The 27,648-nt window shown below is 35.9% G+C and overlaps 4 protein-coding genes across 4 annotated transcripts; 2 read left to right on the plus strand and 2 right to left on the minus strand.

Annotated features, from left to right (window-relative positions):
• The first annotated feature begins 719 nt into the window (after positions 1-719).
• Positions 720-1,622, plus strand: LOC102804999 (uncharacterized). Its single transcript, XM_006824890.2, has one exon. The coding sequence runs from the start codon at positions 720-722 to the stop codon at positions 1,620-1,622; it is 903 nt and encodes a 300-aa protein (XP_006824953.2).
• Positions 1,623-4,688: 3,066 nt separating this feature from the next.
• Positions 4,689-7,652, minus strand: LOC102804318 (uncharacterized). The gene is made up of 4 exons (XM_006824885.3): positions 6,806-7,652; positions 6,131-6,278; positions 5,545-5,683; positions 4,689-5,146 (listed from the first exon to the last, which is right to left on the minus strand). Exons 1-4 carry the CDS (start codon positions 7,501-7,503, stop codon positions 5,007-5,009), a joined length of 1,125 nt encoding a protein of 374 aa, XP_006824948.3. The 5' UTR covers positions 7,504-7,652; the 3' UTR covers positions 4,689-5,006.
• Positions 7,653-11,442: 3,790 nt separating this feature from the next.
• Positions 11,443-17,042, minus strand: LOC102805113 (uncharacterized). The gene is made up of 6 exons (XM_006824891.3): positions 16,710-17,042; positions 14,652-15,355; positions 14,255-14,405; positions 12,737-12,875; positions 11,727-12,157; positions 11,443-11,604 (listed from the first exon to the last, which is right to left on the minus strand). Exons 1-5 carry the CDS (start codon positions 16,884-16,886, stop codon positions 12,012-12,014), a joined length of 1,317 nt encoding a protein of 438 aa, XP_006824954.3. The 5' UTR covers positions 16,887-17,042; the 3' UTR covers positions 11,443-11,604; positions 11,727-12,011.
• Positions 17,043-18,513: 1,471 nt separating this feature from the next.
• Positions 18,514-27,140, plus strand: LOC100371234 (methionine aminopeptidase 1D, mitochondrial-like). Its single transcript, XM_002741413.3, has 7 exons — positions 18,514-18,563; positions 20,203-20,582; positions 21,413-21,604; positions 22,332-22,495; positions 23,719-23,816; positions 24,785-24,911; positions 25,741-27,140. Exons 1-7 carry the CDS (start codon positions 18,542-18,544, stop codon positions 25,820-25,822), a joined length of 1,065 nt encoding a protein of 354 aa, XP_002741459.2. The 5' UTR covers positions 18,514-18,541; the 3' UTR covers positions 25,823-27,140.
• The last annotated feature ends 508 nt before the right edge of the window (positions 27,141-27,648 follow it).

Below are 27,648 nucleotides of genomic sequence, written 5' to 3' on the forward strand. Positions count from 1 at the left end.
AGGTTTGTAGTGGGAATTCAACCAAGGTATACTTAATGGTGAATCGACGGCCGAATAAATGAATCTTGGCTGGCGAAGGTGATGATTTTTACTGTGCCGTCTAGGGTAACTAACACTTGTCGGTCTTTGAAGGTCGACACATCTAAATATTGTCACGTAATATTATATTCATCACATGGTAAAATTGAAACACGGTGAATTATAAACCCAATTCAAAGACTGAGTCAATGCTCTCCACCAGCACGTACATCATCATGATGTACTATAATAAAATGTGAGTGCAGCTTTTCGAAAGAACAAACCAACAAATGGACTGCATTAGTGATACATTTAATACAATGATGCATAGTTATATTGTCATACCGGATGGACACCGCAAAAATGAGCATCAATGAGGAAACACAAAGAGGTCGTCAGATAGCATATTTTTTTTTATTTGCGACTATTATTTCCGTATGAAATTTATATCGCAAGCATTCGGCAACAGCAGGTTGTTAGTCCTTGAGAGAGATTAAGTATTGTAGTAAAACGCACGCACGAATGATCATGTGTATTACTCTGGGATATATTTGGGACTAAATCTATATATAATATGGTGTACCGGGCGAAAACGTCCCCGTCTTTACGTGTGTGGTTTGATTATGGTATATACGTATTAATATTGTGCTGCGGCCTTATGGTAGTTGTATGTGACATCCTGTTCGCGAAACCATAAAAACATGAGTTTCAAGGAAGGTATACGTACTTCCAAGACACCAGATCTTGAATTTTGTGAAGAATGCGAGTTAAAATGCTTCACCGCCGCTCTTGAACACGTGAGCTCCCAAACGAACGCGTACGTCCCACGTACCGAATCAGGTACTGAATGGTCGATCGCGTTCGAATCAACGATGTCATCCCTCGAGTCACTCAGAATGGCGATCAGTAACACACCTGCAGCGGAGAATATGTTTGAAGACATCTATCTATCAATGAAATACATTCGCAATGTGCTGGAGGGAAACACGAAACGCACGGCAGAAATCAAACAGGAGAAGGAAATCCTTGCTAGTCAGCTGAAGACAACTACCACACAGTTAGCTGAAACGGAAAAGGAGTTCCAACAACTGGAACAGTTCACAAGGAGAAATCATTTGGAAATTCACGGCGTTCCACAACCGTATTTCACTGAAAATACTGACGATGTGGTTGTGGAACTAGTAAGTGCGGTCGGTATCAATATCTCGACTTGTGATATCGATATAAGTTATCGTTTATCCCCAGCAGGAACCCGGCAACCCCAACAACAACAACTCCCGCAACCAATCATTGTGAAATTCGTTACACAGTCTCTCCGCGATGAAATATACAATTCTCGGAAGGAGATACAAACCAAGTCAGCAGAAAAATCAACAGCGCTTAACGGGGCAAGGGAGAGAGTTCACATCGAAGAAAACCTGACTGTCGCCAACAAGAAGTTGTTTCACAAAGCAAACAAAATAAGAAAATTGTGCAACTGGAAGTTCATTTGGACTTTAAACGGGCGAATATTTGTCAGAAAAAATGTTGGAGAAAATGCTATCAGTATAGATTCTCTGACCGACATCGACCGCATTTGGCCGCCAAACTGTCACAGCTGCTAACACCGATGTAGCTTGTTTGTTTTCGAAATCTGACACGAATTGACCTTTACCCTAGTATACTATAAATACGTGTATTTAGAAGAAGGAATAAATTGCTCTATCGAATTTGGTTCTGGCACTTTTGATTAATGATTAGCTTAAAATTGTGGATTTAAACGGATGTGTTCATGCATGTTTGATACGGTTTTATATTGCCGCGCAAGTGAAGTATTGAACATTATCATTTGAACTAATAAATACGAAATTGTATTTTTATGCCAAATAGTGTTTTCCCAGAGCTTTTCAGGTTCAATGTATGTTTTCTAGCGCACATATATATTAGTGCTTCACCCACAGATTAATTTCAGTGCAAGTGTGTTAACTTTTCCATGCTTTATTACGTTTGTCTTTACATTCTTAACACATAGATTTAACATTCCAATGTATTGTGCATGGCCACGTGCATAAACCATATTCACACTTCCAGGCACGACGCGTCATCACGAATTTCAAACACGTACCAGTGACGTGTGTCCTTCTTTTGCGCATTCTCATAACATGAGCGTCATGGTGACCTCATAGTGCCATGTGGATGATATATAACTTGGACTCGGACACTAGAGTCTAATTGGCTTGTGTAGATTCTCAGGTGCAGACAATGGAGCTGTTAATCGGAAACAGCTGTTCCAAGGGATTTTTGTTGAGGGCAGGGTATTTTTTCTATTTTTTGTAGGGGGCGGGAAATATAAGTACTCCCCAGTGGGCAGGGCAGATTTCTAAAAAAAATGCAAGGACAGGAAAACTTTTTTAGTGGGTAGGCTACTTATAATAAAACAACGCATTGGAAGGAAAAACATCTGCTAAATGTGGGCAGCCGTGTGCTATCAATAACTGAAAATGCGAGTCATCCACTGATCTGCTGAGTGGTTAATGTATTCAAGAAGCCCATAGAAGCCAATGATTCGATGAATTACGCCACCAATTGGGGAGGGGAGTAAAACGGTGTTTTTTTTTTAATGAGGGGAGGGGAAAGATAAATTTGGTCAGCAGGAGGACAAGAAAGGCAAGTTAGCGGAAAGGAAGTAGGCAAAAAAGTGTTTTTTTAATGAGGGCAGGGGAAAGATGATTTTGGTCAGCAGGAGGGAAAGACAATTTTTTCAGGTGGAGGGTAGCTTATAAACAGCTTTTAATTTTCCCTCTTTTCTTTATATTAATTAGCATACTTCAAAAGGCCCATAAAATAAATTATGTCTCATAGAATTGACTATTTCAATTTATTGCTCGTTGGCTGCACCTGGACACTTGGTCATGTACGTGTGGCTTGGCTCCCTGACCGACGTTTAGCGAAACTGTGTGTTTTATGATATGTATAGGTCATCTCCGGAATAAAGTACAATTACTACCTATCTACCGTTAGTCTAGATTACTGTACTGTCCACACGACAACTTATTATAGAACTTTTGCACATTTGTGAGTGTAATACATGCGTAAAGCTCCTTAGCACGAGCTACGAGATACAGAGAACGTGCGCGATCTTTTAGCATGGGTATTTGAAGGTCATTTGAAAGATTGGATTGATTGATTGAAAGATTATTCTACTGACTATTATATTCATAACTATTCATTTTAGTATGTCATTTCCAACATGACATCAATTCAAGCACATCCAGAGACATTATTTTCTGGGAAGAAAATTGGACCGACGATGAGACTCTGTAGTGCTGTTATTTTGCAATCTTTACTTTCTGAATTTGCATTGCAATGTTAGTTGTATAACCATAGAACTAACATGTACATTTTCTTGGTTACTGTAAGAAGAACTGATGTAAGAAGATTTGCATATTCTGGGTTCTAAAAAAATATTCTATGTTTGGTTGTTTCACCTCCTTGCGATTACAGCCAATATACAAGATTAGCCTAAATCCTAGTCCATAATTGGCGTTGTCTGGACACGACTGGCGTCTATAACATGTATTCGAGCCCACACCACAATGTTCGGAGATCGACGTGCTAATCAGGACTACTCACATAGTAGTTTGCAATATGAATATTGAGTTATGATTTTCAGCACCACTGTATTCTCTGATAACTACGTTATGTGATCTGCCACTCTGTATTGTCATTTCGACTTTACAGTTTTCGTAAAAGGAAAATTACACGCGATTAAATTTGTTGTGGGAGGGTCAGCTTACAAACTCGCAATCTAAAGCACAGTCCATGAATCTACACCTTTGAAAAAAAGCGAAAAACAAACCTTTTCTCGGGAACAAAATGTTTTTTACTCATCTTCTTTATTTACTACACCCTCAAATGTTTGAAATCATCTTTGACCTCATGGATTAGTATGTTGCAGTCTGACCTTCATAATCCCATACGAACCATCTTTGGAAAGCCCCATAACAATGTTAATTTTCAAGGTCCAATACCCATTCAACCTCATTCAAAACATCTGTTTTTCTTTTTTTTTTTGCATAAAAATGTATTTTCGTTCAATATAAATTTATGAAGGAATGGAATGTCAAACGAAAGATTACCATTCCCACTGGTCAACAAGTACCATGTTTGCAGTTCTCAGCACTTGTCTGGTCATGTCTGGTCATGTGGGTGGAACAAATCAATTGTTTGATGACAGGGAGTATCCAGTGTGGTTTCATCTTGTGTATTTGTGTATAACTGAACACACGTGAATCTTTTTTTGTATTTCAATTTATTAGAGGATTCGACTGAAATTGAACGAATGACGCCTAATCAAAAACTTCATACTTAAAAAGCTGACGGAAATCACATTTTAGAATATTTGTTTTATTTATATCGGTCAAATGTAGACGTTCTGGACGGCAAATTGTTTGGAATGTGATAATAGTACATTTCTAAATATGGCGAATAAAACTTTACTAGCGTATTATATTTGCATAATTCAATTTGAATAATTTATGCAAGACAACATACATTATTCATTACGTGCTGTTGCGCGTTTTTCTCACAAATATCTAATTGGGAATATCAAATTATGCAAGGTGAAGGTGAGTACAGGAATGTCTGCCACACAAAAAGATAATTATACTCATCCCATCTTCATATTAGAATTTCTCTTTTCGAAGGTCTCTTACATCCAGGTTATAATATCAGTTTCTCTTCGTGTAAAGTTATTGAGAGCTGTCTCTTTCGCTCGTTTCCGACATCTAATTAAATGTATGTGATCGTTTATATAAGCTATTAAGTCAGCCGCTGGGTATGATGTCACATCATTTCCAATGTCTTCCAATATGATCCATCCATGAAAAGTACATAGTTATTTAACTGTATAGTAAATCAAAATATCCAAAGAAAGTAGGAATATGTGCAGTGTATATATCTGTTCATACAGAAATTCCGTAACAAAAGTGCACATTAGCACGTCATACTCATAGAAGATTTAGTGTTCTGTAATTTGGAATTCCAGGTAGCTCTTTTATATTAAACGTAATTTTGCCTTCTAGATCTCTCTCCTTTGTCACAAAGTTTGACCAGTTGGAGAATCCCGCAGCTAGAAATACGCGAGAACCTACAGACATCAAGAAAAATAAGTATATTACATTACATTACATTATGTTTTTTAAATTACTTATTCTTTTTGTATACACGTATATATTGCATAGTCATAAATGAGTATTCGAAAAAAAAAATAATTCTGGTTAATTTCACTGATTGGTGATTACCGATGCTGGAATTAATAAGTTTCGAGTTTCGAACAACTAAATATAGTCAATAACTCGGGCTTACATAATTTTGAAACGTTGTACTATTGATTGGTAAGGACCGAGTCACTTTATCCTGAACTATTGCATTGTAAGTGTGGGTATGTGAGCTTCTGTCAGAAATGCAAGATTTGGTTTCGAATGTACAAACGGAGTAGTTATTAGAGACTGTATTACTGTATACAGTGTTGAGCTCGTAACTTACGGTAACATATCTCCTGTTCTATCAATGACGCGGCGTAGTAGTCGTCCAACAATTTCCTATTATCAGCATTTACTGGGAGTCTTTTTAAATGGTATATTTGCTCTTTCGGTATAAATTTGGATAACTCGTCAAGAATACTCTACGAGAAAGGAAAGAGTGTAGTATTCAGCTAATGAAGTACAAATATTACATGTTTAGTGTGTAATGTTTATGTTTCCAATTGTATATGTGAAATAGATATGGTTATTGCATAGTTAGACTCGACCATACCTTCCTTAAAATTACCTGTGTTATTTGTGTTGATATCTGGCTTATGCATGTACTGTAAAATACTTTATGAAATTAATTGTCGCTGATATTTGATGAGTTGAATGTAATTTATAGGAAAAAAAGGTATGTTCACTGGATTATATTTTCACCGAAGAAAATTCCTTCATCGAAAATAGTGGAAATTAATTCAAAGTGAAAATAAAGTATTTTACAGTATGTGTGTGCAAGATTCTACGAATAACGCGATATCCCGTCATGACGTCGTCCATGCAAGAATGAATGTATATAAAGTGAGCAATTGTTTCCTGCTGCTTACCGTAGACCACTCAGGACAAGCCACGTACAAACAGGATAGATTGTTCTTCTTCTGAAGATCAGCAACGGCTTTGGTGATGTTTCCAATCATTCTGGAAAGCTCGAATTTTGCCATTGTACACTGAAGACGATTGTAGTCGAATATACAACTTTACGAAAAACATTTAAATTGTTAGTTTTTTTTAAAATATTTTTCACTATAAATTTAATTTTTTTCTGCTTATAAAATTAAAGGCGATATTCAGCTTTCCAATAAACAGTGCCCTCTGGCGAGATATCATCACTATAACATAGAAAGCGACAATTTGTTTCCACAAATATATTTGTTCGGGCGACTGTGAATGTCATAATTACATCTCTTCCTTTTTTATGCGCAAATTTAAAGTACAAGTAACGGGGTTAATGACAATTTAACAAAAGACATTATTATATACCCTTTACTTCAAAAGGAAAGTCACAAGAGGGCGCATTTCATGAGAAAGGTGTGTTAAAAAACAAAGAATAGCAATTGACAAGGAAAATACAGACACAGACACGATGCAATGACTAAATCAAATCAAATCAAATCAAATCGCTAGCATATGAGTAAATCAGGTTACAAAGAATTCAACGCAATACGTCGGATGATGCTCGATTGTATCCATGAGTAATGCAATACGTCTATTTACATACTTACGGATCTTCAGTAGATTTGTTCCTCCAGTGAACTGCAAGGTACGGCTTCCCGTCACAAAAGTTTGCTAACAACTGATCAGTAACGTCTCGCACAACTTTATTCCTCTTCAGGTACGACCGAACTTTATTGAGTATAAGATGTCTATTGTTTATTTGGAGCTTCGATTTGCGTGGTTCGTACATAGCAAGACAAGGCGCATGGTTGACCAGTTCCTCCACTTGGCTCGTCGTATTTGCCTGCGTTAGCAGCTTTACATTCTCATGATGGGGCAAGTCCACTCCTAACAAAGATTTGAAAGTCCGTTCATTGGTTTTATCGTAATCGGTTAGATCCCAAGTCACCACTTTAATTGATTCTTTCTTGCAATTTCTCTTGAACTCATCAACGGTTCCCAATGGCAACAGCTCTCGAAGAATATCCACATCGAATGTGTTGTTGAAGTTACGCATGTGTTCCTTGGTGTATCCGCGCACGTGGCCTCCGTGGAGAAAAAACGGTGTCATCACCAATGTCCGATTGGACAGTAACGCCAAGTTGATTACCTCCACAAAGTTTTTGAATTGGCTGTTCTGACCTCCAAATCCATGCCTTTGAATTGACATGACGAATCTTGTGGCGTTGCGCGAGGAATGCGCCAAGTTACTATTGGGCGTTCCCTTGGCAGTCGATGATACTTGTATCGAGGTTTGCTGATCCATATTCGACTTGACACTTGTTATCAAAGGTGAGTTGGTAATGTTTAATTGTGTTTTGAATGGCCGCTTTACTGTTGAAACGTGTGTTGAGTTCTTTGACAGTATAATGTAGGGCACAGCTATCTGTAAGATACAAGAGGTTCATGCATTTGTGAATAATCGTGATAACAGTATATTCTACTGGTTATGCGCGTACGTGCTTTAAAAGGCGGTAGTCGTCGTACCACGCATGCGCGAGATATATGGGTCTCATACAAACAATAAAGATGGCGACTTTGACTGTTGCGCAGATCAACAAGTACAAACTGAGACGTTTCCAAGCTTTAATTAGGTACTTTTAGGTGATTGGAAGGTATCGAAGGAGTCACCGGCTGTAATCAGTGCAAGTCGCGCCCATGTCAAACATTATACTTGTGATTTCCATTTGACGAGCGCATTGGATTGTGGGAAAATCAATGTTTATCAGCACAAATGTCGCACATGCGCAGCGCGACGACCACCTGGAGCGCCGGTTTCTTCTCTTAATCGGAAAACAAAATTGTGTATCCGACAGGTGGATTTTACTAGTCAATACTGTCAAATATTAAAATAATCTTACACTAAATAGTAAGGTCATCTTCGGTTATACTACGTCAAGTGTTACGTCAGACGGAGATCATTTAAATATATTTACAAATTTTTTCATTGCTTATGTATATTATTGGGATTTCTTCTAAGCAGGCTCAATTTGAACTATTCATTTGATTTTTATCAGTTTCAAAGAAAATTAATTGCACAAATCAGAAACTACGCAAAGAGGTTGTTTATGTTTCTTAGCAACAACAGCAATATAGTATCATGTATTGTAACCATGGATACCGCATCACACAACACCATTAGATAATTTAATACGGTAGATAAGTATGCGGAGAATACATCATTGGTCAACAATTCTATTGAATGTGAATAATACCGTGACTGCTGTTTGTCTTGTTTAGCTATCTCACTTACGATACAATGACTTACGAAGCAGGGAAAGACATTTAAATTTATATTTTCTTATGGATTTTAAATTTAACCTCTATGCAGTAAGTACATCTTAACTGATATCGTAATTTACCATGAATATTCAAATTACTTTAATTTCTGAGACTACTTCAGTCAATATTTTGAGATTGCCAACCATGGCGTCAAGAAATCGGATTATTGGGATTGTTATTAGATAATATTGATATGTCGCGAATCGTATGAAACTGCAAATATACCAGAACTTATACACCACGAGTTGCTGTTACACGTGCGAATCAGTATTTACAAAATTAAATGGCAATTGGTCGAGTTTTTTTTCCGTATGGGTCATTTCACGTTTACCTAGAGAGTCATTACAATATTTCTCAGGAGATTTGTGATGCCCCGTAACCTGGCACAAAATCGGAACACGTGCACAAGACATTCCAGTCATTACATCCCCGACTGTACGATAGGTTAATGACCTTGCTGTGTTACGCAAAATCTGTGAAAGGTGAACACTTACCGTGGTTGACATTCGACTCAACGTTGCTGCAGTTGTTTTGCCCGATTCACCATTGTCAGTGTCGTTGTCGCGGGACCATACCGCTGCTACTTTGTTCTCGTGTACCACATAGAGAATACACACTGTCAATATCGACAAGAAACAAAGCGCAGAGAAATAGAACCGCATCTGTTTCATCTTAAAGAATATCTATACACGTTATCTATGTTCAAACTACAGCATTTCACTACTGAAAATCCAAATGCTTAACAGCTTAATACACATGGCGAGTTGACTGGGCAGCAGCTATTGGCCACAACAGTCGAACCTTATGATTGCGCCGTCTGTTAACAACCGATTATTAATGGTATGACCGAATATCATATAATGATCAAGCGAAACTGATTATACATATAATACACCATAATACTTTGGCACGAACGCTCAGATTTATCTTTAATACTTTACCCACATGCACATTTTTTTTTACTTTCTCCTAACATGCTTGAGCAATACTTATATTCTAAATGACACAGGCGAAAAAATCTAATCTAAAGTGATCGGCTCGTCTTCGGACATACAGTGCGTTTTGCTGAGCCAATCTGTGTGAGAAAGTGTTTATTGTATTTATTGAATTTTACCAGTTCTCTTAGCTCATTACATACATAAAATGTAGTAGGCGAAAAGATTAAGAACACATTTCAAAACAAGCTACGGTTGTTTATTTTTAATATTTCTGTAAATGAATTATGGTGTACTGTCTACAATATGTAACATAGTAAAATTTTAGCATGGCTACGCCGTGTACAATACTCAACAGGCATAACTCCATTTTAAAGGGAATGACAGGTATAATACCGTATTATTTCAAAGTATTAAGTGTAACATATGGCGGGATCGACATTCATTTGTTGTTTGTGAACCATGCAAACTATCCCTGTATTGAGCTTAATATAGTATGTGTATAAATACGATAAGCGCACAGACATTCACTGAAATTAAAATTAGATGTAAATATGCACATACAATGCATATGTTGATATGCAAGGGAACATATGGCTGAACATACCATTCGCCGTCTGATCACTGCAATATTCCTCTAATTATGCATAACACGTGACACAGCTTTATCCGGAAAACATGATTAGCTATTAGTTGCAAATATAGGCATGCACTGTACGCGTCACTTGGCCAGCTTCGAACGAGGGTACTCATTGATGACGTAATCGAACAAATTATCGCGCGTCCCATCACATGTCTAAAGTTAAATGCAAATGGCCACAAAAATCTCATTGAGAGCGATAGTGCCACGAGACATTAAATGTTCCCCAACTATTGTTCTGTTTTCTCCCGTCACCAGGCTCACTGTTCTAAATAAAATGCTTGCATATAACATGGCAACACTGGATGCAAAGGTGGGACTGAATGTAACACGGTTTGAAGTATCGTGGCACGCCCACTCTCCACAAGATCTCCACTCTTTTGCGTCTTTAGTTTAATGAAAAGCATCCTGTCGGCTGAGATAGCTCCGCTGTGAGCAATGCACTTTTCAATTAAAGAACTGAAGATATCAGTAGAAAATGAACAATATGTATAGTATCAAAGCAATCGGACTTTTTTCAATAAGAATTCAAAAATATAACCTTTCACCAAAAATGACAAAAATATTCATCGAAATTAGATAATTAAAGATATCACCACGAAATGAACAAATCTGAGAGAGGTCCACATATAGTACCTATATGTATAATATCAAAGCAATTGGACTTGTGGTTTCTAACAAGAAGTCGAAAATATCACTTTTTACTAAAAATTACAAAAATATTCACCAAAATTAGAGAATTAAAGATATCATTACAAAATGACCAAATCTGAAAGAGGTCCACATGTAGTACCTATATCTATAATATCAAAGCAATTGGACTTGTGGTTTTTAACAAGAAGTCGAAAATATCAATTTTTACTAACAAAATATAAAAATATTCACCAAAATTAAAAAAATTAAAGATATCATCATGAAATAAACAAATCTAGGAGAGGTCTACCCAAGGTACATATACACCAAGTATCAAAGCATTCAGGTTTGTAGTTTTCAAAAAGTAGTTGAAAAAGTGAAACATTGACACGGACGACGGACGCCAACGGACAATCACTCATATGATAAGCTCCGCTCGACAAAGTCGATAGCGGAGCTAAAAAAGAGAGAGAGAAAATACAGAATATATAGTCAGTTGTAATGAAAAGTGACAATAATTCTCAATTACCGATATGACACTATTTTGTAAAAAAAAAAAAAAGGACGCCATGTACTCAATCTAATAATGTACGACCAGGTTCACTAAAATGGGATACACAACAAACACACAGTTTCATTCATGCATTAGTTTCTACTGAATACAATAACATCATAAGGTTGATCGATGCAATTTCAAAGGACATCATCAAACTAGTTTCGAGAAAAACACGTTTATTTTATGAGGAAAAATATCTATAATGGAATAGGCTTAACATTAAATATACAGATGTGTCACGAACATGCATTTTCAAAATAAATAAAATGTTCAGAACTTTGTTTGCTACACGTAAAGAATATGAGGTTATTACGAGGATACCTTAAAGTATGCACGAGGACAGTATAGTGGGAGTATCGACGAATGCGGCGGTGCAGTGTCTGCGGGCATACTTTGAGGTATCCTCGTAATAACCTTATTATTATACATCTTTTTCAGGATACATCATGAGAATGCCGAAATCCAAAAAGTTAAAAACGGAATCAACGAACTTCTTTGTGTTTTTATTATTAGAGGACGCTTACGCGCGTAACCATTCCATATTTAGAATTCGCATTTCCTTACATGCTAGGATGAAAATACCCCGTAAATTACCGCGAAATTACGGCACGCTGTAACTTATGGCGTTACGGTGACATATATATAATTCCTATGTCAAATGATATGAAATGTACACACGAAAATGTATCGATCAACATTTAAATTATAGAATATTTGTGTGTATGTGTCTACATAAGTTTTAGTACAGTTTTGTTTTGGTCCGATATGCCCATGATTTGGTGAGTATAGTATGATTCCTTGTCATTTGCCAATCTTTCTTCAGCTACAAACTGCGACCAAAGTGACAATCCGGCACCTAAAAACACTTCAGAACCTGCAATGTACAATGTACCATAACAAATGTACGTGTTTCTTGATATGGAACAATTTGAAAACACAACCGTTAGTATGTATATCCTTTGATGTAACGGACATTAAAACATTTTTAATTGTTACTTTGAAAACAATCTGTCAGAATTATTTTGTAAAATGATAGACCAACATTACTACAGACATTATTATTAAAAATACAATTCGCAAAATGTTGAAACAAAATTCACTTGACTATTTCTCGAGACTGTTTTTTTCTGTTTTTTTTTATGAGATTAGTTTTGTTTTAGTTATTTTTTTTTTGGTTATGTTTCTTACACATCTTCAAAACTCGCATTAAATCTATACTTTATCATATGTGAATTTTTAGAATATATAACAAAAGGAATGTCGAAATGCAGGAGTATTTATTGTAACACTGATTTGTTAGACGTAGATTCCTAGTTCGGTTTATCCTGAAACAGGAAACAACTCGGGGCATAGTACTAGTACATGTACAGCCATCTCCACCTGAATAAGAACATTTTCGATTTGCCAAACTACTCTGTGCAGATATGGAATAATTAGATTCATTATAACTTACGTGAACATATTTCCTGCTCCAATAATGAAAACAGATAGAAATCGTCTTTGATCTGGGACGCCCTCACATTTGAAGTGATATTATCAGCAGTGTAGATTTTCTTTCGGTCAATATTTCGACCCAAATGATCTATTATTTCCTGGAAGCAAATACAATGTCGGTAAATGATGTTTTTTGCATCAATATCAATTGATTTGGTAATACTTATTCAGTATTCATTTTAATATTTAGTAACACGATTTTACATTGCACATTTAATTAGAGGGCGCCAGTAAAATAAACACTGTCACCTCAAGAGGGTGTCTTTCAACTAGACATACACGATACTGAAAGCCATTACACTTTATGTGAAGCACAATGCGCAGAGGAATTAACGTAATATGAGTATGACAATCGTATAAATGTGTGGCAAGCCGTGATACACCAATTCCATTTATGATCTTTATATATTTTTTTATATTATTTGGTATCCAACTTGTCACTAGTGGAGTCATATGGTAATGTATTGTAGCTAATCGATCCAGTAGCTATGATTAGAGAATTGTATAGGTAGCATTCGCTATTTAGTAAATAAGTTTATACACTATCGTTCATTTTATTTAGGAGCAATATAAAAACCAATAGCCACAAATGGGTGCCGAGATCTCGTTGTAAACGAATGAAGTAGTTACTTTCTTCTCTACTGTCGATCTCGACAACTATTCAACTGATCCAACAATCGTGATATTTGGAATGTGAGAATTGAACACTTATGTCGGAGAAAAAAAGTAACGTGGCTCTCCCATTCTCGGCGAGATCTCATCGGCCATTTACGCCTAAGGCCTTTTGCTATTTCAAAAAAAAAAAAATGACAAATCATTGTTTCAACCATACACAGCCCCTCAACACCCAGTTAGGAAACGCTCTGAGTTCTATTGTCACAATGTGTGTTTCGCGTTCGTAAAATTTACCGGCCGGTAATCATGATCCCCACACTGTCAACATTAACATAAAATTAGCATATAGTATGACATCATTTTCACCCATAATACCTCGCGATTTCGGCGTACACGCAGGCGTACACAACTTTAGTTTGATGTTTCACTGCTGTTAAGTTTCAACTTCTGGGTATTTTATTTTAACGAAATTCGGGGAAAACACGAATATTTCAGCGTCAGTGATATTGATTGGGATGACATAATGCAAGAAGGACCTCGGTATTTAGATGCAGGATATATGCACAAAGAGGATGTGAACAAACCACAGACTACATCGTCACCACCACCGTCGTCGTGTATGGCTTCAAGTTGACACCTGGCCACAAACGAGACTGGATTTTGAGGGACTGTGGACCATGTTTATTTGAATTCGAGGCAATATAAATCTACCAGTCAGTCACGGCATACACATTGCGTCATCGCTCGCATAACAAAGACTATTCTAGTCGTACTAGCGAACGATGAAAAGTATTCCCAAAAAAAAATATCACTATTATTAGTCTACTTATATGAATAGATTATTACTTAAAAGAAAACTTACCTTGGACCAAGATGGATACGCCACATACATACACTGTATGTTTCTTTGATCCATGAAACGCCGAATTGCGACACTGGCGTCTTTTGCTAACTCTGACATCACTGCCTGTAATTGCTGACAATAACTTTCTTGTTTCGAGCCGAAGACACAGCTGTGGTAAAGCAGAATAATGACCATGCCTGTCGCGACTAATGTAAATCGGTAACCTCACAAACACTTACATGAAAATGTGTCGGGGTTGGGGTGGTCACAAACTTGAACATGTTTCACATCTGATTATTGCTTGCTGAATTAGATTTTTAAAATAAGATACCCAAACGTGACCAAATCGAAAAATTGTCTAGCGTCGAGCTCGGAAATACTCGAGTGACATGGATTATACAAACTTTAAACTTACGGTTTTTCTGCGGATCGGTTCCTCCAATGAAGTGCTAAATACGGCTCACCGTCGCAAATGTACTCGCTCAATTCATCAGCCAAGGCTAAAACATTCGGCGTCCTCACAAGATGGAGGTCTACATCTCGCGACAACTTAGCCTCGTTTTCAAATTCTATGTTAATCACTCGAGGGTTATAAAACGCAGCACATGGTGATTGGTCGAAGACATTTACTTCCTCTGAAGTGGTGCGAGTTAGATCCACCACTTCCGCCGCTGGTGGGAGATTTATCCCATAATATTCCCCGAATCTTGTTTTCCTTGTTTCCTCGTAATGTCCTGGCGGGCCAATATCCCAGGTCACAACTTTTGTTTCGCCATGATTGCATACTTCTTTAAACTTATCGAGCGTTGCCACGGGCAACAATTTATCCAATCGTTTTGCGTTGAATGTCTCGTTGAAGTCTCTCATATTGTCCAAGTTGTATTGCCCAGTAACATAGCCACCATGTAAGAAGAAAGGTGTCAAAACAACTGCCCTCTTTGTTTCATATGCTAATTTTATGGCGTTTTTGAATGCGTTGTATTGACAATTAGATCCACCCATGGATCTCTTGAATATCGGTAGCAGATAGCGAGCGGAAGATGAATCCGCTGTCGATTTGAACTTTAGCGGTTTCAAGTCACCGTTTCCAAGTTTTCTCTGTAGTGACTGCAAGAACTCCTGTGGTATTAGATATATATGATTTTATAAGATTACATGTGCATTACAGTGAACGACAGAAAGTTGTACCTTAATTTATGTACGCATTTATACATACTTGTAAACACCATCGGTTAAGAAAATAATAAGTTACAATTGAGTATTGACTGAGGGATTCCTGTTTAGGTAAAACGCTACACAAAAGTAAAGATAATTTTCTCTAGCTTTGCAGATTTTATATATCATGTTGCAAGGATGAAGAAAATAAATAAAAAATGAAAACAGAGCTAAAAACGATTAATTATAGACTTATTTTGACAGGAACAATTGTCGCTGCTCATGCGCTCAAATATGCGTACATATGTACAAACAAATCACATACCTTAAACCTAGCAACATAATTATTCGAGTGACACAGCGATTTTTGATAACCCAAAAATGCACAACTTGTGATGCGTATTTAGATTAGCCCAACAGAAAAATCTACGTATATTTTGATGTTGGATTACCAATGTTTTAATAAAAACATTTTTTTTTCATGCAGAAAAAAATAAATATATTTTAAAATAAATATCTTCTGATAGATCTTTTCTCCCATTATAGTAACATAGCCCCCAATACCTAACAAATGTATTGGGTGAATTATCTAGTTCGGGGGAAAGCGCCGTACTGATAAATGTCATCCACAAAACTGAAATATCATAAACACAATTCAAAGCAGGGCTCCTTAGCTCACCGTTGGAATGACTATTGTGTTTGTGACCTCACATAGATACGACAGTTGTCTGAATATTGATATACATTTTTTATAAGTCACATTAAAGCATATAATAACTAGATATTTACTACAAAATGAAACTGAAATGAAATGAAGTATAAACTATATGTATTGATTTAATATATTATGACGTATGAACTTTGAACAATTGGGTAAATAAAAGAAGTAGCTGTGGAATAAATGCCATTCGCCAATGCTCAGTTCTCAGTTCTTGTTGGTATGTTCAAATAAACTAATTAAACAAATTATAACGCAATTGTTATTACAATCTTTCATTGTCGATTTTATGTAATACTAGTAAATGCACACATATACGAACGTCATCATTGTATGTACGTTTTAATAATTGAAAAACGTTAGAAATTAGTCCAAATAGAGAGAAGTCTTAAATAGCATTCACACGTTTATCTCTACATATTAAGTAAACAATTTCACAGATTATTGTCCTAATTTTAGTGATCTAAACGGCAATATAACGCTACGTACTTATATGTGACACTACGGCCAGTGTCGCCATTTTGGACCAGTGTGACGTCACCAGCGACAAAAGCAATGTATTATTTCACCGTGACAATGGTGGTTTAAACACATACTCACCGTCATCCTTGAGGTCTGGGCATGAAACGGCGACAGCACAGCACTCTCGCTGTCCTTTCGCGCAATCTTCCCCAATGTCTGCTCTGAAAATTTCGTATCGTTACCGACAAAAACAAATGAGAGCATGGAAAGCGACACTAATATAATCAACGCGAAATATACACGTAAGTTCAACATGACTCGTGTTTGCTATCCCGAGTGACGTTACGCTAATATAGTTGTATATTTTTTGACAGACGGTCGCTTGAAATAAATAACGATGAAGCGGAGGGGAAAACAATGGCCTGAGTTGGCATTTTTAATTGAAAACGAGTGGTGACGCTGCAAATGGAATATGTTATTAATACGTCGAATCAACCGTGCAATGGGATTATAAAAACACAGCTGTGGTGTAATGTTTTATCCAACATGCTACATAACTTGACCTGTCTCGAATGACAGGTACTTGTTTTGATACCCTTATGTACTGGCTGGGTTATATTACGAGGTTGTATCATCACTCACATTTGAATGTGTCTGCCGTCAAATTGCCGATATTACCGGAGAATATTGCCTGGTCTTTACGAGAACCGAATCGAATCCTCGTTTACTAATGCGGTTCAGTTTTACGTGGATTCAACCTACTTTCTGTGTCCCACTGTTATTTTCATTGAGGATTCGCGATCCGGAGTTGCCGCGCCAGTTGGTCGCATACATACGCAGTATTTTCGCTTACCTTGAAAACCTTTTCATTTTGGTCAAGATAATGTAAGTTTTAATGATAACCATTTACATTAGAGGAACATGAAAAGCGCCCTCTACACGTGACATATTCGCGAAGCATATTTTGATGAATTTGTAATTGCTATATTTTAAAACAAAAATTCCACAGAAAATGTACACTCCAGATTTTCTGCCAAAATGGTTGTGTAGTACACGCATCAGTATGTCCGTCGGAGTGCGGGACAAGAGGGCGACGGGAAAACGGTATCGCAAAAAGGACCCTGTATCTCAGACTTTTATAGCACCGAAATTCACAGCGGAGAGAAATTGTGTAAAATCCCCAATTCCTAAGATATAGAGAATTTGACAAGAAAGAACAGTTCAAACAACAAATAATAATAAAAACATGTGATAAATAGAACATCGGCATATACCAGTGTTGGTAAAGTGCTTCCATCGCACATCAGAATCATACAGGTTCGAAAGGAGACGATTTCACCTGCGCATGCGTCAGATGGCCATAGCGCGTGCGCAGGTACCGACCCTCCCGACGACTCCCCCCTCTTTAATAAAACTGTGACCATAACACCTCGTCGTCGCACTACATGAGAACCAGAAAACAGTCACGAGACAGAACTTCCCAATGTAACATACCGGTAGTAGTATTGCTAGGAACTTTGCGGTCAACCACTGGCAGTTCACTAACGAGTGTCCACTCTTTTGATGCACCCAGAGGACACACACAGACATTACTGTGGAATGTTTCTTTTTAAAACTAAACTGATTGATAGATCTATTCAGAATTAAATGTTCCATTGATTTTGATATGACTGTTATGTCACGTTAATATGTGCGTATTGTTCTATAAACGAGGGGCAAGGGTTTAAGCTAGAGGATAAAAAACTAGTATATTTGACGGCAGATAACAATCGAGTAACACTACAGTACTTTTAAAGAAATTTGCGCAATATACTTCATTTTGTTGTGTGCGGTACACGAACACTATCCTATATATTTTAACTCGAAAACAAAGTCATACAAGTACTGTATTCCAATTCAATCCAATTTTGGACGCCTGCTGGCGCAATCCCGCATTAGCGGAAAGCAACCACCAACAAACTATTTCCAAGATGGCTGCGCCCTTGGTGCGAAGTGAGTTTGTCACCGTTTATTATTGTATATTTAGTGGCGAGTGTTTTCTCTTTACATTGCCGTACTGCACCAGCACTGGTATTCCATGACATGGTGTTTTCAACGTGCAATTATTCGAGTAAATGCTTTGCTGTTTGTGCAGCAGCGTGGATACGCGCTTTCACTGTGTGTGGAATATTAATTAAATAAAAACACATGTTTGTGAGGGCAATATCACGATTTGTTGTCTGCCCAAAGGGATGATTGTCATAACCACAGTTCCTTTGACTGTGTCATAGCCATGACATTAATGATACCATAGTCGAAGGCAGACAACAAATCGTGATATTGCCAGAATGACTATGTGTTATGAGAGGTACATTACTTGGGGTTTGTAACTGCGGTGACATGATACCAAGATCCCGTCACAATCTCGCTCTCGCATTAGCGTTCCAACTCAGAAAAAATGCGAATGCGCATGCCCGAGGTAACTAGGATACTGGGATGTCCAGGTGGATCAAAATAGCTGCCCACGATATGATGGATTACGAGAACTATATTTTCTGTACATTTTCGATGTATTACATTTTTCACTATGATAGTGACAAGAAAAGTTTATTTTTTTCATTACAAACCTTGAACAATGATATGCGTCATGTCAGAAGGTCGTAGCCTCAGTCTCGCTATCTATGAGAAGAGACTTGAATGGGATCTTGACATGATGTCACCATACAGTACTATGCAAGTTGCAAACCCCAAGTGATGTACCTCTGGTGTTATTTATTTTATCACATCGAACAGACAACCACCATGCACAAAATACACCTAACATACATCTCTCACACCCGCTCTCCCACAAAATAATAACAGAACATATATGTATGAAATATTTTATTTCATGTATTATAACAAGTGACACATTACTCAATAGCATACATACATTGTACATACATTGTTTGCTGAAAAAAAATGTGAAATACACACAATCCAAAATAGATCATGGTTGTTCCAAATTCACAGGAATATGCATATTCATGTATTATATCATATTCCTAATATATAGCAAGCACACACCTCAACACTAGAAACAAAATTTGTAAATAAATCTCAACTTCACAAATACTACCGGTAATGTTTAATAGTTAAACAGTAGTTAAAGGGGAACTGAGGGTATAAATAGGGAAAGGTGGAATCCTAAATTATGCTAATCCAATCCAAGCTAGTAGCATCATGGACTTGGAGGGGGGCTCCGGAAAATGCGTCAATTAAGATGTTTGGACGCCCAAATGATCACTCTAAGCACATCTTGGTAGGACCATGAATATATGCACTAATGATTTCACTTGTCTATTTAGAAGTTTTATGTAAGAGAATGGTTGTTTTCGACCAAAATGTACCATAACACATGAAAAACACTCGTTTAAATTAATGACAGCTAAAGTAAAATCCAAAGAAGATGCTTTCATTGACTATCAAAGCCATTTGGTAACTCCCATTATTCATGGGTCTTTGCAAGTTTTCTTAATTTCTGATTTACTGTAAAGCTACCCTAAATGCATTGTTTTCAAGAGTCTTTTGAAATTTTTATAAGTATTTTATATAAAATAATCATGAAATTCACAGTATTTGATGTTATAAAGCTATTTTTTTCTCCTTTCAGGGGTTTTACAGTTTTCAAAGATTAATACTTTGTCTGGACATCAGCAATTTTTATCACCACTATGTCTTCTATTAAATCGTTCTCCACCTTCACCAACTACACAATTTCCTGTGGTAAAAAGGACTTCATTTATAGATGCATTACGCTTTCTCTGGAGAACGCCCAATACTGATTTACCGTATAGCATAGTTGACCCACAGGAGATCAGTCCGATAAGAACTGTTCCAGATCATATAGTGAGGCCCCCGTATGCTGAAACTGGAAAGGTTCCACAAAAAGATAAAAAATGGTCGTACAAAGATGAAATAGACATAAAATACATGCGTAAATCCTGTAGGATCGCTAGAAAGATTTTGGATATTGCTAGCAAGGAAGTGAAGGTAAGGAGTGGATGCTGCCTTATTCATAAATCTTGCATGGTTTCAATGGTTGTCATGGTTGCAAAATTCCCTGAATGAATCTCATATTAATATGGTATGCATGAATATAACACAGTGGGAGTACTCTATTATGTTGCAGATGTAATCGTGTACTGCCAGAGTGCCTAATTATTATTAATCTTCATTAAGCCTAATCTCACAACAAATTTACTTTCTGGATTAAAATTACAATGAATAACAAAAGATAATTTATCATTGTAAACAACATAAACAATAGTGTCCCATTCTTTGATGCAATCCCTGGGATTGGAAGGTTCCCCTTTAATGGATGAAACCCAGAATTGGGCAAAGTTTTGAAATTACTGAAACTTCCTCGTTGTGAACTTTCTTTTGAAATCTTTCATGATCTTTTATAGTTCCTGATAAGATGGAATGCAGTAGCCTCGTACAATACAGCAAAAGTATGGGATAATGTAACCGCTGTATTTACTTTAACAGTAATTCTCATTTAGACCCGCGGTTATAGCTAGTTAGTCGTCTACTAATTTGGTATTGATTTTTAACTACCAGCTTAGCTTTCATAATTCTGTTTCTAAGTAAAAGAACTGAATTTGTTTAGTAAATAACCTTAATTTCCATGCCTCTTTAAACAGTTAATTTAAAACAGTCACAGCTAATAAAACAGCAGCTTTATTGACCTACCAGTCTTAAGACCTAGTCAGATTATGTTCAAGTGTCTGCTTACTCACTCAGTGCATCTTATAACTGCTCATAATATTAAAAAATAACGACAACTTTACACTTGTATGACTTTTCACCCCTACTTATAGATTGGAGTAACAACAGACCATATTGACAAAGTAGTTCATGATGCATGTATTGAACATAACTGTTATCCGTCAACTCTTAACTACAATGGATTCCCCAAGTCCTTGTGTACATCTGTTAACAATGTTATGGTTCATGGCATACCGGATTCTAGACCTCTTGAAGATGGCGACATTATTAATTTGGATGTCACGGTTAGTATAACTGTAAAGTAATTTCATTCCACTTGTAATTTTTTTTTATAATATCGATAAAAGTATGAATCAGTAAAAATAAATTCTAGTGGAAATACTTTTTTTTTCTGTATTTTAAATTCACCTCGTCAAAATTCAGTGAAAATAGGCATCATAAAAAACAGTGAAAATGTCTTTTCAGGGAAATTAATTCCAGCCAAAATAAAGTATTTTATAGTGTCTTAATTTACCATAATGTGAATAATTGATCAATGGTGGCGCTGTGGTTTTGACTTCAAACCTGTCTCTGATTGTGAACACAATGAACAGATAAAAACTCTACCCCGATCTTTGGGGAAACTTGGGTAATAGTCATACAGCGGTGTGTTTGTCCGATGTTGCCGTTGTGAAAGAAGATGGTCATACACCCCTATTGCTTCATCCCAAATACAGAGTATGGTTTCTATTGCTTGCCTAAAAATATTACCTGTACCTATAAAATTGACCTTCAGGTAATCCCTTAGACAAAAATTGGTATGGCATTCAAACTACTGTAAAATACTTTATTTTCACTTTATGAATAAGGCAGCATCCACTCCTTACCTTCACTTCCTTGCTAGCAATATCCAAATCTTGTAACTCATTTTTCTCCTGTTGCTACTTAAGAATTGCTTCATTGATGGTGGTCTGGATGAGCGTACAATATAAACGTTATGTTAAATAACAGTTTATATTATATTTTATGTAGGTGTATCATGATGGTTACCATGGTGATGTGTCAGAAACTTGCATAGTGGGAAATGTTGATGATGATGGAATACGCCTCATTGAAACTGCAAAAAAATGCCGAGATGAAGCTATAAAAGTCTGTAAACCAAATGGGAGGTTTATGGATATTGGAATAACGATTGCGTAAGTACATGTTTTAGAGGGATGGAATGAGCAGGCGTGAACCATTTAAAATTAGGGGGAAGCGGTTGCTTCATTGTTGGGGTTCATTGTCCAAACATTGTGATAGGAAAAATTGTGCGGTGATCACGCTAGTTTTGTGAACATCATGTTTTAAATGCATGGGACCAGAGTCAGCTGGCACACAAATGCGATATTTACTATATGGGGGTCGCCATCTTGAATACGGCATAAAAATTAATAAATAAACAAGTTCTGAAACGCGTTTTTCAGATTCCTACAAATCTGATTGTTAGCTGTGACTTGTAGGAATCTGAAAGAATTTATTGCATGCTGGGTGTTAACATTTCGACTATGACTTGCTATGAGTGTTTCGAAATATTGTACCAACATGTTAAAATAATCACATATAAAAAAAATGCCATGGCTGTAAATAAAATGTTAACACTTTTTGTGTATTCGTTAACTTTCATAATGATTAAGTGTGGGTCACTGATTGATGTTGATTGATGTTTAAAGCTATGTAATTATATTATTTTCTGGGGATGCACTAAGTATTTTTTTTGGCATGTGTTCTGCATCCCTAAATGTAAAACAAACATAAGTATAATACTTAGTTATATGCGAGTATGGAACTGTTTCCTATGTCCATTTCATGTCTGCATGCTTACTATAACCTGAATATAGTGATGTAATTCTATTTTATGATTTTGAGAGTGCAATGAAATATTCATGTGTGTAATCCAAACATTTTTACATCATGGACGTATAAATTTGAGGTGATGTTACCCCTGGTTGTGAATTACTGTGAAAGAAATTATTTTGGCTGGAATTTATTTTCGCTGAAAAGACTTTTTTGCATGTTTTTTATGGAGTTTATTTTCACTGATTTTTGGCGAGTTGAAGGTAAAACATAGGGAAAAAGGTATATTCACTGGATTTTAAAATAACGAAAATTAATTCCAAGCAAAAATAAAGTATTTAACAGTAGTGCTTAGTACAGTGTTATCACATGCCTTGTATTGTCCAATGACCCTGTCGACCATATATGGTAATATGTATTCTATTTTTAGATAACACTGCATGCTTTCAATAAATTTATTAATAATAAATTAGTAATATACCTTATGAAATAAATTTGCCAGTAATTAGCGTGTATTCTTTTATAGCCTGATTACTGCCTCATACCATATTAGGTCACTCAATCTATTGTTTGGTATTTACAGGAAAGTTGCTACTGAAGCAGGTTTTTATACCTGTCCCAGCTTTATGGGGCATGGCATAGGAAAGAACTTCCATGAAACACCAGATATTTTACACCATGGTATGTATACATATACTTTAAGTATTACATTTTCTTACATTACATTTTTAGGCTGTCTGTCCTCATCTCGTCTGTGTTTCTAATATTTTGAATACTTCTTGAATAGCACCAGCCCATTTGCTTTGATATTTGGTACATAGTGGACCTCTGTCAGATTTTTTCGGTTTGTTCACGTTGATATCTTCAATTTTTCTATTTTATTTTTGTCAGTTTGTTTAAAAAATTATATTATCAATGTTTCCTTGAAAATTACATGCTGAATTGTTTTGATAATTTGGATGCAGGTACCTTGGGTGTGCCTCTATCAGATTTGTTCATTTCATGATTTTGCTGTTTATAATCTATTTTAAGTCCACGTTTGGATGTACAGTAGACCCAAAACAGGGACTTGTAATTTCATCTCTGTGTGTTCACCTGTGTATGTGAATCCACGAGTGCATGCTTCTGCATGGGTTGATTGCATGGGTTGATTACATTGATTTCACACATCATACCATACATCATACATATACATATGCATTTACATATTTCATGCAAACTTGGTATGTTCATTAAACATTATGGGTCCTTGATGTATGTCATTTTTTCTCCTGGATTGGATTTAAAATGGCCGACTGGTGGCCACATTGTTTTAACAAATGTAGTTCTAGGGTCATATCTCTGACATCTCTGACATGCCTTATTACTTTTGCACATAATATCATACATATGCATATGCACATGTATTTGCTTCATGATCCAACTCAAGATGGCCGAATAGTGGCCGTTTTAGTGCTAAAAAATCAAAATCCGTGTCGGATCTCAGTAATACATGGACATATCTCAGTTAATCTTGGTACGACTTCTCATCATTGTTGACATAGACTATGATGTAGTGACATTTGTGGTCTTGTTACTTGCAAAAACATGTAACATAAAGAGAAGTTGCATCAAAATAAGTTACCATACTTAAATAAATTATATTTCAGCTAATAGATATACTGATATAATGAAGCCAGGGATGGTATTCACAATAGAACCAGTCATTGCTGACAGTAAGACATATCCAATGGTGCTGGAAGATGAATGGACAGTTGTGTCATCAGATAATGAAAGGTGAGAGATCACATAATTGATTCAAAATTGTATTTTACATTACCAATGTTTTGGATGCTGTGTATGAATGTTTTGTCACTGTTGATGTGAGATATTCATATTGTGTTCTGTTAGGCCCTTTCGCCCAAAAAGTTTGTGCTAGGGAAAATGGTGTAGTTTTAATTTTTTGCTTCTATTATTTTTTTTAATTAAAATTATTTTTTCTACCACAATTTGATGTATATTGAATGTATAATGTCTATTAAAAGTGATTTCAAATACATGCATTAAAAAAGAAACAATAAAACATTTCCCAATTAATTCACATGGTATCCTTCACTGAAATATATTGTGAAAGGCAGAAGTTTCACACTGGTGTGTGTGTGTGAAACAAAATTTGTTTTAAGTCCATGTTCTGACTTGTGTATTGATCTCTGTGTCTGTGTCAGTCCATATCAAGCAGTATTTCACACGTAGATTGAACACAATGGGACCTTAATGCACATCATTTTTTTATTGTGGTTTGAGATCAAAATTTTTTTGGGATTGGGTACTGTATTTTTTCTTCTCAATCACAGGGAATTATTTTGCAATGCAATTAAATGTGTTGTTTGTGAAACAACTCAGTTTCATTTTCCTCATTGAAGATTAATTACGTTTGTCAGCCAGATATTTTTCCTGTCCAAAATTTAGTCCCAAAAATATTACTGCAACATTTTTTACCACACAGACAGTTTCAGATATTTATTTTGTCACCTCTTGATTTTGTTTATTAGTAAATAGTTTGTTTGATATGTTATTTGAGTTTGATGCATATTAAGAGTTGCTTTCTAAATTTGATTTTGTTTAGATCAGCACAGTTTGAGCACACCATTTTAATCACAGAGACGGGTGTGGAAGTCCTTACAAAAGGAGAAAATGAAGACTGGTAATATCGTCTTGTAAATCAAAGTAGTAATGAAATGAAATGCAGTGTTCATAGCCATACAGAAGTGCAATGCCACTCACAGAGCTCTGTATCACCATGGAAACATATTCAGTAGATTGAGAGAGTCGTGTTGCATTGCTTATTAGGCTCGTTTACTATGATCAAGTGGATTGATATTTTTGACAGGCAGGTTAACCTTTTCACCACTGGTCTTTTCATCACAATTGAACAAAATAGTCCTGTTTATAGTCTGCACTTTCCTTCAGAAGATTAGGACAAAAATATTGTTTGAGTAAAAACGGAAAATTAAATCGTCTATTGGCTCCAAAATTAGGGTTCGTTTCTAGAAATATTGAAGAATATTAGAAAAAAGTGCATAATAATTTGGTCAAGAAAGGCTGGCTGTGAAAAGGTTAAAATAGTGACAATGTTTTTCACATAAGTTAGATGTGATTCAAATAGCATATGAATTTCATCATTCTAGAACATATGCAGTGTTTGTATATGCAATGTTTTCTGATAAAATTACATAATAACATATATTGTTTTAAATAACATCTTCATATTTGCAAATGTTTAAAACAGTTTATAATTTATAAGTTTTTGTATGGTAAATTGGAAGAATAAATTATATTAGCATGACAATGTCTATAGGTCACATGACTGATGGTACTGTCATGTACATGACTTGAATTAATGAAATTGGTATAAAAATATATCAACTGTCAAGGTCATGTTTATTTGTACTTAGCATGTAGCTCCTAGTATGACTACCCATGTGCGTCATTTTGGTTCAGCATTATATGGATTACAAAACTCCCAAAACATAAAATAAAGAAATAAATCTGGTTTAAAAAAATCTGTTTTTCTATGTTACGACTAGTAATTCACAGATAAATAACGTTGACGAAGTCTTGCAAAATAACCTGCATGTGTATGAATTGGATTTACACAATACAAAGTTTCCCTTTTTTTTTTTAAATTGATTGTTAAAATTAAGCTCTTTCTAAAGACCATCAAGCCTATAACAAGATTACTGCTCAGTGAATATTTCTGAATGATTGCGAGTTGTTTTCTTCTTCAATTTCATGGAATTTGTTTGTTGACTTATATATGATGTGTAAATGGTGTTTTTTAATGATAACCTGAGTTGATATGCCATATATACATATACCCATATATTCTGTACAATAATGATTAGGTCTCCCAAATGCAAATAAATAAATACCCAAAATAATTGATAAGTGTACACAATGTCAGTCTGGTTCATACCTTGAAGAAGATGTGCGTTTCAAAAAAAAATAGATAAACTTTGTGACAAATTTGTTGGTTCTTATTTATTTCATGATAATATATACATACTGGTCCACGTCATCTGAATCCCACAGTTTTGCAAATGCAAAAGAAACACACTTTTTCCATGAAGCAATGTAAATTTCTACCAGGGGATCATAGTTGCATTTGCGCTCAGCTTCTTTAGTATTGGCTATAAGGTTAAAAACTTTAGCCCATGCTAAGAAAACAAGTGCAAGGCCTGAGTATGGCCTCAGAAAACAAAACTTAAATGTTTATAAGACTCGGGTCCAACCCTTTAACATGGCTAAACAAAGTGTGTGTAGCTTGGGCTAAGTGCACACTGGAATGGAACATGGCAACAATATTCCATTGTATTTTGTATGAAAGACTATTTGTTGGATTTGCAAAGAGGTTTTACTTTTAATACATGCAGAAGTAAAATACTGTGGAATACTTTAATTTTGCTGGAATTAATTTTCAATTTCCCCGGAAAAGGGTTTTTGGGCGTTTTGTATGGAATTTATTTTCACTGGT

The sequence above is a fragment of the Saccoglossus kowalevskii genome, chromosome 21 (assembly GCF_978046115.1).
Source record: "Saccoglossus kowalevskii chromosome 21, keSacKowa6.1, whole genome shotgun sequence".
Lineage (NCBI taxonomy): Eukaryota > Metazoa > Hemichordata > Enteropneusta > Harrimaniidae > Saccoglossus > Saccoglossus kowalevskii.

Bases quoted from the DNA above. Each gene is read 5' to 3' on its own strand.
- LOC102804999 (XM_006824890.2), top strand. From the start codon at position 720: ATGAGTTTCAAGGAAGGTATACGTACTTCCAAGACACCAGATCTTGAA.
- LOC102804318 (XM_006824885.3), bottom strand. From the start codon at position 7,503: ATGGATCAGCAAACCTCGATACAAGTATCATCGACTGCCAAGGGAACG. The intron at 6,279-6,805 runs GTAAGTATGTAA...TTTTTCGTAAAG, and splicing joins AACAAATCTACTGAAGATCC to TTGTATATTCGACTACAATC. The intron at 5,147-5,544 runs GTAAGTTACGAG...TGATGTCTGTAG, and splicing joins AGAACAGGAGATATGTTACC to GTTCTCGCGTATTTCTAGCT.
- LOC102805113 (XM_006824891.3), bottom strand. From the start codon at position 16,886: ATGTTGAACTTACGTGTATATTTCGCGTTGATTATATTAGTGTCGCTT. The intron at 14,406-14,651 runs GTAAGTTTAAAG...GCTTTACCACAG, and splicing joins AACCGATCCGCAGAAAAACC to CTGTGTCTTCGGCTCGAAAC. The intron at 12,876-14,254 runs GTAAGTTTTCTT...ATTTGCTTCCAG, and splicing joins CGTATCCATCTTGGTCCAAG to GAAATAATAGATCATTTGGG.
- LOC100371234 (XM_002741413.3), top strand. From the start codon at position 18,542: ATGGCTGCGCCCTTGGTGCGAA. The intron at 20,583-21,412 runs GTAAGGAGTGGA...CCCTACTTATAG, and splicing joins TTGCTAGCAAGGAAGTGAAG to ATTGGAGTAACAACAGACCA. The intron at 23,817-24,784 runs GTATGTATACAT...ATTATATTTCAG, and splicing joins ACCAGATATTTTACACCATG to CTAATAGATATACTGATATA.